Source organism: Apaloderma vittatum, unplaced genomic scaffold (assembly GCF_000703405.1).
Source record: "Apaloderma vittatum isolate BGI_N311 unplaced genomic scaffold, ASM70340v1 scaffold23847, whole genome shotgun sequence".
NCBI lineage: Eukaryota > Metazoa > Chordata > Aves > Trogoniformes > Trogonidae > Apaloderma > Apaloderma vittatum.
The window spans coordinates 9,024-21,298 of NW_009724894.1; the positions used below are offsets into that span (position 1 = coordinate 9,024).

A 12,275-nucleotide genomic window follows, 5' to 3' on the forward strand; every position below is an offset into this window, starting at 1 on the left:
TGGTCTTTCCAATGGACTTACTCTTTCTTAAACATACAGAAAAATCCCAAATAGAGTACTTCTAGGCTGTCTATGGAACTACAGGTAGGGATGATTTTTAACTGGCGTTAGAGCACAAAGCATACTACTCAAAATGTTTAGCCTGGGAGTGTAGGCACTGACTCTTCTGTTACAGTCTTAAATGCTGTTTAATTATTTCATGGGAAATCTGCTAGTTCTACATTTTCAGCCTTTGAGACTTTGTATTTCTGTTAATTTTTGTAGCGCTACGTGGATGGAGGAATCAGTGACAACTTACCTCACTATGAATCTAAGAATACCATCACAGTTTCGCCTTTTGCTGGGGAGTGCGATATCTGTCCAAAGGGGAATTCTGCCAATTTTCATGAAATGAATGTGACCAACACCAGCATTCAGTTCAGTTTGGGGAACCTTTATCGCTTGACACAAGCGCTCTTTCCACCAGAACCTAAAGTAAGTCGTTATCTTCATGTAGTTACTAAAACATTTTTCCATATAAAGGCCTTGCTTTGCAGAAAGCTACAGTGATCTTAGCATTTCATCTAGTTGTTTATTTTTTTTTCCATGGTTAGTCTTCATTCTCCTTATTTTTAGTCTCTCTCAGACTAAAAATGGATGTCCTGCTTTTGGCTTTCAGTATTTATTTGGGAATTAGCACAGGATTCTATCACAAAATCAACACTGGTAAATCAGTAACTTTCAGTTTGTAACCTTTTCACATTTACCTGCTAGCCAGGTGCTGTAGAACAGAGCAGAAGTTCTAAAGCCTCATGGTTTTGTGAAGTTCTCAAGTAACGCTTCACACAGGCAAGTAGCCTTTAAACTTTGGTAAATACTGTTAGTTGCAGATCTGATGAGGGAAGTGCTCTTGGATTGCCCTTGTAGAAGCTGAAAAAATGAAAACAGACTTTGCCATTTGGCTTGAGAGATACCGCAGAGGAGAAGTAATGCTCCTGACTGCTATAGGTATATTTTTTTTAACTGAGGTGGTTTTGATCACTTGAAGAAAAATATTAAATTCTACTTATGTGGGCTTTTTTTTTTCCTGTCTAGAGCTACTGTGTAGGTGAGTTGGTGTTGCATCTAGTCAGAGATGTTTTCATATGGAAAACACTGAATCTGAGCAGGAGAATTGCAGAACTGACTTTCTATAGTTTTGGGAAGTGGGAAGCACTAGGATGGAAGGAGGGAAATTGGCATGTTCCAAGCCACCGTGTTTTGTTCTTGCTTGCATTTTTGGTGAATAATTCAGTGCATCTGTAATAGCTGAAAGATAAGGTCATGTAGGCACGAACATGTATGCATCATCACAGTAGGAATATTAACTGGAATCTCTTGAATTATGACAATTGTTAATGTAAATTTTTCTTACAAGAATGGAGAGTAGTTGAAGTGGCTTTTCATTCTGCAAACTGTTGATCTTAAGTTAGATCTACTTTTATTTATCTGACTTGTTTACCCTGTCCTTACAGGTACTAGGAGAGATCTGTGAGCAAGGATATTCAGATGCTCTTAAATTTTTGAAAGAGAATGGTATGTTACACGTATGGATAATTATTGATGATGTGGTCTTAACCTGAGTTAAATAAAACAAAGAAGGTGAGGGGGTTATATGTAGCTAAGAAGGGGCTAAGTCTTTGAGGGTTTTTTTTAAGGGATTATGATTAAGTTTAGTTCTTGTAGGAATCACAAAGCTGTAGTAACCATTCACCTGAGCTAGAAGTGGTGCCACAGAGAAACTGAATTTTTGTGTTTCCATCAAAATTGCGGGAAGTGAGTGTGAGGTGTTGTTAAGTGGAATTACCAAAGAATTCCAATTCTTGGGTAATCAACTATTAGTTTCTTTTATGTTAATTCTGAGGGATAGGAATACGCTATTGTTTCTCACTCCTGTGAAACCTGTAGTCCACAACTGGGAGCTGGTTAACAACAATATAAGCTTAGTCAAAGACAAATCCTTAGTCTGTATCATGAAAGACTTTAGAAGACAACTTGTAATGTAGCAGTTGTTGAGACCCTGATAAATTTAGGGAGAAGAACTGAAAGTTCCTCTGCTCTCTTAATTCTAGTAACGTGCTATTAAATGTTACTGCTCTACACACTTTGAGACAAACAAGTTAAAGACAGTAACTTGGTATTAGCATGAAGTTAACCATGTGTTAAAATATGCCTGGCCTCTGTAGTCTTTGGCTGCAGAAGCAAGTTGATACTGGGTCGGATTAGAGGAATGGAAGCTGAGATGTGGTGTTGGTACTAGTACAGATGATACCGATATTGTAATGCAGTCATAGCTCCATGTGCTCACTGCTTATACTCTGTTATATCTAAACATTAAATATTCAAGTTTTCTCAGAACACTGCTCTCTAAGAATTCACAATTCTGCTTAAGAGTTTTATTTTCTAGTTATGTTATTAAATATTTAATGGGAGAGTCCTGCTTTATGCTTTTTACGAGGTGATTAAAGCACAAGAGTCTATGCAGAGCACCTGTAATTTGTGGTTGTGTTCTGTTGCTGTACTGAAACCCCGAGTTTCCTGTGTGCATGTTTCCATCTGACCCTGGTATCTGAGATTCCTTCATGTATGTTCCCCACAGCCTCTGTGTGTTGCACTATTGTCCTTTTCCATGTTACTGATCCTGTGATCACCTTTGTTCTTATTCTGTCACAGATTTGTCTTGCTTCAAGCGTAATCAGTGATAATTATAACCTTTCCAAAGTCCTTTGTTATGCATCTCATTTCTTGTTAAATTATTTCAGCTGTGGGAGTTATTTTCCCCCCCTGTATGTAACACTTAATGTAACTTTTAAAAAAAAATCGCTGTATACTATTTTTACCATATATTCTTTTAGGAGTAATTGTAAGAGGATACAGATTCTGTTGTCTGTAGGTATGAATCATATTCAGTGTTGGTATTCTTTATCTATATATAACTTTAAAATGATTTTCTGGAAACTGAGCATAATGCCATTCTTTTGTTTTTCACTTTGTGCTCATTATCTAATTCTTGTTTCTAAGGTAATTAGCAATGGTATTTTTTAATTGGCACCAGTTTTGCAAGGCAACCAATGCTAATTTAGATGTATAATTTTGATATATCTTAATATTGTACTCTACAGACTTTCATTCTCCAGCCTGTTGTAGGAATGCCTCAAATTACTCATGTGACACCTGCCAGGTCAAATTTCCCAAATGTCTGTTGTGGTTTAGGCATGGTTTTGTTTTGTTTTTTTCCAAATAAATATTAAATCAGTTTTCCTCCTCTTCTTTAAATCATTTGCTTTCTTGCTGGAAAAGAACTTTAGTAAGTGACTGTATGTTTCCAGTGCAGTTTCAGTTAATTGTTTGCTTTTTCCTTTTCTTCGGAATCCCTCTTAAAGTAAGACCTAAACCTGCAAATGAGTATTCCTCAATGTCATTAAATGTTTGTGGGATTGTAAAAGCAAATGTATTTGACATTGGATAGCTCGCGTTCTGTCAGGATGGGCCTTTGTATGGGCATGCAGATGACGGGTACCATACGGGTACTCTGAAGACTCATGGATCAAGCTTAAGTGGAAACTCTTGACTTTTTCAGGTATTCTGAATGACTCCATTTATATCCACTTGTCCTTCACAAAAAGAAATCCTTATGAGGCTGCACAACATGTTGACCATGTGAAGAAAAAAATGCTGGCAGAAAATAACAGAGTAGAAACTTTGCAAATGGAAGTACTTAATGACCAGCTGAAGCAAAATGCATGGCCTTTGGAGAAGAGCATATTTGAGAGTCTGCCACCTAGACTTCGTAAAGGTATGTTCTTCACGCTGTTTCCTGTAATTCTGAATGGCAAACTTCGATTTATTTTCTTCCACTCCTTACTGTTATTTCAATAAGATGCTTTCTTATAACTGCGAAATTGAGAGACTAGCTTAACCCAAAGAAGTTCTTTCAATACTTATTAAATGTGAACAGCTATATTTTAATTTAGCTACAGAAATAAGATTGAAGCAAGAGGAAGGAGCTACTTGCAACACTACAGAGTAGTGAGTTGAATTGTCATTGGTTATGAATAAACTTTTTTCATGTGCAGTATTTTTGTAAGCTTGTACTTCATACCGAAGTTGAACTTCATATCCAAACACTGGTTATCCCCCTTTTATTTTTAAAACTCACTTATGTAGACTTGTAATTCTCTGGCTTTCCTGTCTTTTTAATAAGCTATTTGTAGACCAAAACCACTTGTGATATTTCTTTAGTCTATAAATATCACCTAGAGTTTTTTGTGCATGCTGCTGGGTGTTTTTCATTTTGGGGATGCTGCCAAAATATGTGATTCCAGTGACCTAGGGGAGTAAAATTTGAAATGCGATATTTCTTATAATTATATGTTACAGCTGGAATATGTGGAACTCTAGAAATTAAACAAACTCCTTCAGAGTTATACAGCCTCTAACAGGAATCTACATAAGTGTTTTTGGAGAGGTGAACTTTACCTCCTCTTTCTATGAATTAATTCTTTGATTTACTGCTTAAAAGTTCTGAGTAATGGCTTTTGTCCTTGTGGTATGAGTCTGTTTCCCATATTTTAAAATAGCATAGAGAAGGTTTATGGTAAGAGTGTCTTGAAATCAATTCTTTTGTTTTCTGTTTGAGCCTTATTCAGTAACACTTGATAATGTCAGCTGAAACAGGTGAAGGGGCTCAAGAACAAATCTGATGAGGAATGGCAGAGGGAAAGGGGGTTGTTCAGCCTGGAGAAGAGGAGGCTGAAGGGGAGACCTTATCGCTCCCTACAGCTGCCTGAAAAGAGGTTGTAGCGAGGTGGGGGTCGGTCTCTTCTCTCAAGCAACAAGCTATGAGACAAGGAGGAATGGCCTCAAGTTGCACCAAGGGAGGTTTAGATTGGATATGAGGAAAAAAATTCTTCCCAGGAAGGATTGTCAAGCATTGGAACAGGCTGCCCAGGGAAGTGGTTGAGTCACCATCCCTCGAGGTATTTAGTAGAAGATGTATAGATGTGGAGCTTAGGGATATGGTTTAATGGTGGACTTGTCGGTGTTAGGTTAACAGTTGGACTCCATGATCTTTTCCAACCTAAACAGTTCTATGACTCTACAATTCTAAGATTACCAAACTTAGAGAAAAATATTGCAACTGTTTTCAAGTCTAACGTGTTTTTCAAAAATAATTATTCATAAGCACTGCAGGAAGCTTGTAAAGAACAGAATGGATTCTATGCTCAGTTCTCTAAACTCTTCCCAATGCGGGTGATATCCTATCTGATGCTACCATATACTCTGCCAGTGGAATCTGCTTACTCTGTTGCTTTACGGTAAGGAACTGTTAACCATTTTAGAATTATTATGCTTTTGGAAATTTATTCGTTGAGAACTTATTCAGCGTTGTAGGCATTCAAGTATTCTAGAATTCTTCTGGTAACTGTCCGAAGACCATTATTGCTAGCTACGTAATGTGTCCTCCTAAAGCTTCTAGAGACTATGGCTAGAAAAATGTTAATATTTCTAAACCACTTACTCTTATTACTAGTAGCTGTCTCATAATTGCTTGAAAGAAGCACCCTTAATTGTGTATTTCAGGACCTCATTCTTTATTACTGTTGTATATTCTGCAGTGGTATTTGAACTCTATCCAAGTAGTTCTTGTGCTTCAGCTCCTTTCTGAAGTCAGGATTGAAATCCAGTGCTTACTCACTGTGTAATTTTTCTTACCAGGCTTGCTTAGGTTGACTGGAAGTTGTGCTTTTGAAATAGTACTTAATTTCATGAATTTTGCAATTCTTGTAAAGGAGAAATTATGCTAAATGAACGCACCATGAACCCGAAGCCTTGTGCTTGCTTAAGAGAGAATTCCAGTCCTTGAATGACAGATATCATTACTATCATGTTAGCAATACTTGAAAAATCAAATGTTCTGTAAGTGGAACCACATAAAAGTCCAGTAAAATACTTTGTTTCTTTGCCACTTCATGTGGCATTTCTGTGCCATTTTGGGGGGAATGGGGAGGAAGCAGGTTTCAACAGAAACCTGTGGCACTTGCCACTAGCCAGTGCAACTGACTTCTGTCAAGAGTATCATAAGGAAAAAAAGATCTTCATTACATTGTTCTGTGTCTACCTTCTATTTCTTCTTCCATTTTCTTTTGTTCTTCTTTCCTCTTCCACCTGACTTTAAACTGATCAGAAAGTTTCTGCCACAGAGAAAGAGGTCTCAGAGACAGGAATTTTTTGCAGGCTTACTAAACACTGGTCCTGGAGCGTGGAATGAACACACTGGTCAGCAGCTCATCATAAATTAGAGATGCAGTGGTCTGTCTTGCCTTTTTTCTTAGCTTGTAGAAAAGCAAGGAAGGACTAGATGGAAATTTGGAGAGGCTGGAAAGACCTGGAGACTTTGGTAGGGCAGTTAACTTGGGGAAAACTAAAGTTATGTTAATTTATTGGATGTTGGATTCGATACTTAAGAGCGTAATGCAGATTAGATCTACTGCTTGCAAAACAAGTGTGTTTTGTCTTTGACTGCAGGTTAGTAAACTGGTTTCCTGACATGCCTGCTGATGTTCGATGGATGCAAGAACAGCTTTGTCAGATTGCTGGTACAGTTTATTCCCAGGCTAAAAGCAAGCTGTTCTGTACCTCCAGGTAAAGTGGAGTGCTGCTGCACTCAAATGATGCTTTTTAGAAATTCTCTCTCTTTTGTCAGATCTTCAAGTTTACTTCTCTAAAGAGCAAGATTTAATAACTTTTTCAAAGGTAGCACAAAATAGTTCTCAATGTTTCTAATCCTTAACATTGTTTCTTAAGTATATTTTCTGGTGCTTTGTGTTTGTAACTCATCAATGACTCCTACATTCTGTAGGTGAGTAGCTGTTACTTGTTGGCAGACTTACGCTTTTTGGGGAGAGGAGTAATGGAACAGGCATTGGCTGAGAACAGAGACCTTATTTCTTCTCTGCTCAACAGTAGCTGGCACCATCCTCTATTTAGGAACCTCTAATCTGATTGTAACTAAATTTATTAAGCTTCTCTGACTGAACTGGTGTGAGACTTTAGCTTTTCAGACTTTTTGCTTCTGTTAAACTTCATAGCACTGTGTATATGGAGGAATTGTTGACAACTCATCTTGGTATGGATCTAAGAATATCATTGCCCAAGGAACTCTGCGAACTTTCACAAAATGACTCTGACCAATATTCAACTTAGATTTATCTTGCTAAAAAATTCACTTGTTGCTGGAACAGAGTTGCACAGCTGTGTCAGAGTAGTACTAGAAGTTAAAAAAATACAGGTTCTCTCTGAAGACCAAATGCTTATAAATATGAAGTCTTCTAAGATTTAGTCTAAAAAGCATAAATCCAGGCTTTAGCAGAGAAACTCAAATCAATTTTACTGTAATTTTTCTGAAGATTGTCTCAACTCCTGGATTTGCTGGGTAGGAAGTAGAAGGAAGAGAGAAATTAGCCTGAAAAGCTATCAAGAGTGAACAGAATTCTTAAATGCTTCATAAAGGCTTCCAAGAGAACTGTAGCACTGGAGGCTCTTAACTGCAGCAATTATTTCAAATAAAGCATTACCATGTTCTATATACAGCACATTTTTAAATTAAAACAAAAAAATACTATTTTATTTGTGCCAAGAGCTCTTGGAAGTTTTGTCTTCCTGTTTCTATTACTAAAGTTAGATAAGGAGGAAGATCAAAGATGGTCATTTTTGACCTGGCAGTGCTATACACTGACCCACAGGAATGCAGGTTTGATGTGTTTGAGAAGGACTGCTTGACCCAGCTGCCTTCAGAGAAGCTTTTCTAGGTTCTGGATCGGCATCTTGAAAGCTCCGATTCATATGCTCCATCTCTTAGAAGTGCAGAGCAGTCAAACTTTTACTGTTAAAGGTTCTGGCTTAATGGAAGACTGAATGGTGTTGAAGCTTGGATTTTCTTACCTCTTTAAAAGTATTAGGTATTTAATATTAGGTTGTAGAGATTTTCTTTTCATAATGTTCAGTTTTATCAAGAATTCAGACGCATTTAATTCCTGTATGCAAACAGCCTCTCTTCTCCCTTTTTGATATCAGTTAAAGCCTTCTGTATAACACCAGTTGGCTTTGGAGGCCATCTCTCCAAGCAGAAGCATAGTTATTGGTATATATTTGCTGTCATCCTGCTATCATCTCTTCAGTTATTTGATAGCACATGTTATCCAGTGTCCTTTTATCCTTCTTCTCTTAGTGATATTTCTGATTCCTTTCCACAATAAATTTGAGTGTAGTCATCTTGCTGCTTTTACTCTTATTTAGCAGCTTCTTGATGTTGCTCATATTCCCGCATTGCCAATTACGAGACTTTTCATCCGAAATGGGTATTTGGGAGGCACGGTATCACAAGACTCTCTCAGATCTGACTTCTTGGGGTCTCTGAGACATGATTAACCAGAAACATTGTTTCTCTTCTTGTGGAAAGAGAAGCTCTTGGCCATAAAGCAGGATGTGGTGGCCATATGGCTTTTGCTGTATGCTTTTATGGTATCTTCAGGGTGATCAGCTCCCACTGAACTGTTGATGCCATCAAACTTCTAAGTTTTCTGAAGCCTTCCTTTAAGTGGATTCTTTCTTCAGGTAGTGAGGTCCCAAGGATCTGTGAGTAGAATCCTGTGTTGTATTCTACTGGTGACTCTTTGTGGCTTGTACTTTGTTTCAGCATCCACCGAGAACCTGCTTTGGCAGAAAGTAATCCCCTCCCCCACCTTTTTTTTTTTTATGCTCTTCCCCTTATGTCATCAGGTCTAGCTTCTGTTTTGGAATCAAACTTAAATCACATGAAAATTTGCGCTGTTTACAGTTTGAAAAATCCTTTTAGGAAACTTAACCTGGTGGATGGTATCTTCTAGTGCACCTAAACTTCAGGTATGGAAATTGGTGTTGAAGTGTGTGTGTGGGAAGTTGGTTTTTTATGTGTGTGAGAGGGGGTGTCGTACATTGTTTTGGGTTTTTTTTTCCTAAAAGCACTGCAAGAGAGAAGAAAATTCAAAGAAAAAGAAAGGGTATTCCTGGTGACAACTTCAGTTTCCTGTTTCTGAAATTGGAAGAGATTAACCTGGTTGTTCAAGTGCTGGTTTAGAGTGTAGGAAATGTCTGTTCCAGCTGCTGAGCTTGGTGAAAATTAGCTGGTTGTCAAGTGGAATGCAGAGATGGTATTTGGGGAGTCAAACAAACTGCAGTTGCTACTCAACTTGTAAATGTTGAGACCGTTCTTGTTAACGTTCAGTTAACACTGTGATTGGTGAATCAGCAAATATTCCAAGTGGATGGCTGGGGGAGAGATCGGGACTGTTTAAAAGGTAACGTACAAACTTGGGTCCACCCTTCTGAGCTCTCTGAACAGTGTGACTTTTACTATAAGTGTGTTATACCTGCTTCTGAGAACAAGACATAATGGTAGATATGCCCTTCTTCTAGATATGATGGTTTCAAGATCCTTTTCCTGATGTTTCATACCCATACTAACTAAATACATTTAGAATTTCCTATTTTCCCTGTTACTTCCTATTTTCCCTGTTACTTCCTATTTTCCCTGTTACTTCCTATTTTCCCTGTTACTTCCTATTTTCCCTGTTACTTCCTATTTTCCCTGTTACTTCCTATTTTCCCTGTTACTTCCTATTTTCCCTGTTAGACATCTGAACAGTAATACAAATGTCATTGTGACGCTAATATTTTTTTTTTTTAACAGGAAAGACAATTATGTATCACTAAGAAAATGTCAAACTGTCCCATCTACTATGGAATTTAATTCTTCATACTGCCACCTTAAAATGCCTCACTCTTCTGTGGACATTGAAACCTGGCTCTGGGAATCTTCATGCTTCATGCACTCAGCTATGAAAAATGGTCCTGCTAATATGCAGGAGCATTCAGACTTAAACTCCTATCCTAATTTTCTCACAAATTCTGAAGAGTCTGGGATGGAAATAGATTTTGATTCTTCCTCAGAAACAAGTTTTCAGACTGCTCCAGAGTATTAATTTGGAGGTAGATTCCACAGTTTCCAAAATTCCAGTTGGGCAGAGAAACTTAAATCATACAGGACTGGAGATCACTTTGTTTATTGCCAATAAGTCCTGGAAAATTATTTGTTTACAGCTTTCTGACAAATCTGCCTTGGGAATTCTACTCTTTTAAGGATTATAAAAACAGTGGCTGCTATAGTAAATAGACTACGATTCTGTTGAAGCACCAGCACAATCAGCTGTAGTAAGACTTGTAGTAAACAGTGTGTGTCTGGAAATATTTTTTAAAAAATACTTTTGGCATAAAAATGTAAATTTTGTAAGCATTGTTAGACAAGCACTGGTAAGAAAAGCTTTTAAAAATATAATTCTTAACAATATTTTGTGTTAGGATGACTTTTATAGCACTTAATTGAAATTGGACTTTTACTTCATAAAGGGAAATACACAAATGAGCTTTTTGGTGGCCTCCAGTGTTCATTTGCCTTATATTTAAACATATTGTTGTGTTCATGGAAAAGTTGTCTGTACAAGATACTATAGGAACGGTATTATTCTAGATTGTTTTATGTATTCCACAGTTCATATTGCTTCTCCTCTGTGGCTCTTTAAATTCAAACACTTCAAGGGAAAAAGATGAAATGGGACATATTCCCTCAAAGTGTGAACAGGCACAGTTTTAGTGATGTCAGAGGACTTTTTTGGTAATTAATAAGGCCTTAATGCTTGACTAAGTATTGAAAAGTAGGTAAAATAGTGACTGTGATTAGTTAGCAAGCAGTAACTTGAGAAGGTGTCAAACTTTACAGGTAATGTTAAAAAAAAATTCAGTATCAAGTGGTGAATGATGTTAGGTCTTTGCTCTGATTGCTGCCCAATAGTTCTCAATCATTTTTTCACCTCCAACTTGAGAGGTTTTTTTTATCATCTCTCCTTTCACTTCCCTCTTGCTAAAAGAGAGAAGAAAGAAGGGGTCTGTCCTGTCTCAGTAAAGTATGATTACCCAAAGGAAGTTTTTTCAAGACCAATTGTTGGAAGAAGCGAACATTAAGAGTTGGTGGAAGTATCAATATCCAGATACCTGTGCAAAGGTCTCAGGTAATGGGTTGAAAGTCAGGCCAATCCTGTCTGTACTGAGTGATGAGCATTTGAAACACTTTCAGGGTCCTAAAAGGTTCTGAATAATTTTGATAAAGACAGTGCATTGGTGTATGAATACATCAGGAGAAATGTGAACATTAACTGCTCTTTTGATTTTTTTAAATTTTATTTTAGTTAAGTAGAAGGAGATGATGGCTTGAAAGCTGAATTTGTGCATGAGTTTGGGGGCAGGCATGTGACATCTGAAGGCTCCTTATTCAAGAATGTGAGTTCTGTGCAACTGGGGCGCACCCCAGAGAAGAGATGAGAGATGTTTACAGATGGTATCTTACAGAAGGAGGAGCAGCGATTAGATTGTGGTGCTCAGGAGAGGGGACTGTGGAGTGTGAACTTTGGTATCCAGAAGTCTGTCAAATAGCAAAGCGTAGCATTTCTGAACTGGGCCAGCCTTTAAGCAGTTTCAGTTGTGATTTCCCTGAGTTTGAAGTGCTAAATTTTACAATGTTAAAATTGATTTTAGAATGGTGGGGCACAGGGGAGAAAGTGTCATGCTATCCATTTCCATACTACAGAGGACTGGTGCTATCTTACTTCAACTTTCTGGTTCATATGTTGTCTGTGTGTATATCTAAATTTGCAAGAAAATTTTGAAATGTTGCTCTACCTGCAATTATAAAACAGATCTTGTATCTTTTACTGTCTTTATTTGTAACTTTATAAAATGAAGTTATAGAAAGTTTAATGTTCTGCAAAACATGAGTTTTACCAGTATGTGTTAGAATATATGCAGAAATGCCAAGTTTTGCTTCTGTTTTGCTAAGTGGAATAGTTGGATTTACTACGTTCAAATACAACCTTAATCACTTCTGTTGTGCACAACTCAAATATTTGTCTCCTTTTTTGTAAAATAAAAAAACCACTCTCTTCTGTTACCTGTGTAAGCTTTCTTACAGTATATTTTGCCTGCTGCAAGTTAAACCAGGATGTGTTAATTTCATTGAAGGTTTGAATGGTTTTGAAGTTTGTGTATCTTTTTAAGAGTAGTAACATAGGTTACTACTTTGAGGTTTGAGATGTGCTTGTTTGTGCTCCTCTTTGACCTAAAAGTCATCGTAATTTTGTAGAATCACAGAATGGCCTAGGCTGGAA

General features: G+C 37.3%; 1 protein-coding gene across 1 annotated transcript in view; it reads left to right on the forward strand.

Annotated features, from left to right (window-relative positions):
- Positions 1–10,121, forward strand: part of LOC104276410 (patatin-like phospholipase domain-containing protein 2) — a 13,826-nt gene extending 3,705 nt beyond the window's left edge. Inside the window, exons 3-8 of the mRNA XM_009872709.1 lie at positions 265–474; positions 1,494–1,554; positions 3,599–3,814; positions 5,204–5,336; positions 6,547–6,663; positions 9,749–10,121. Coding sequence (XP_009871011.1) covers positions 265–474; positions 1,494–1,554; positions 3,599–3,814; positions 5,204–5,336; positions 6,547–6,663; positions 9,749–10,040 — 1,029 coding nt within the window. The 3' untranslated portion in view covers positions 10,041–10,121. The remainder of the gene's footprint in view (positions 1–264; positions 475–1,493; positions 1,555–3,598; positions 3,815–5,203; positions 5,337–6,546; positions 6,664–9,748) is intronic.
- The last annotated feature ends 2,154 nt before the right edge of the window (positions 10,122–12,275 follow it).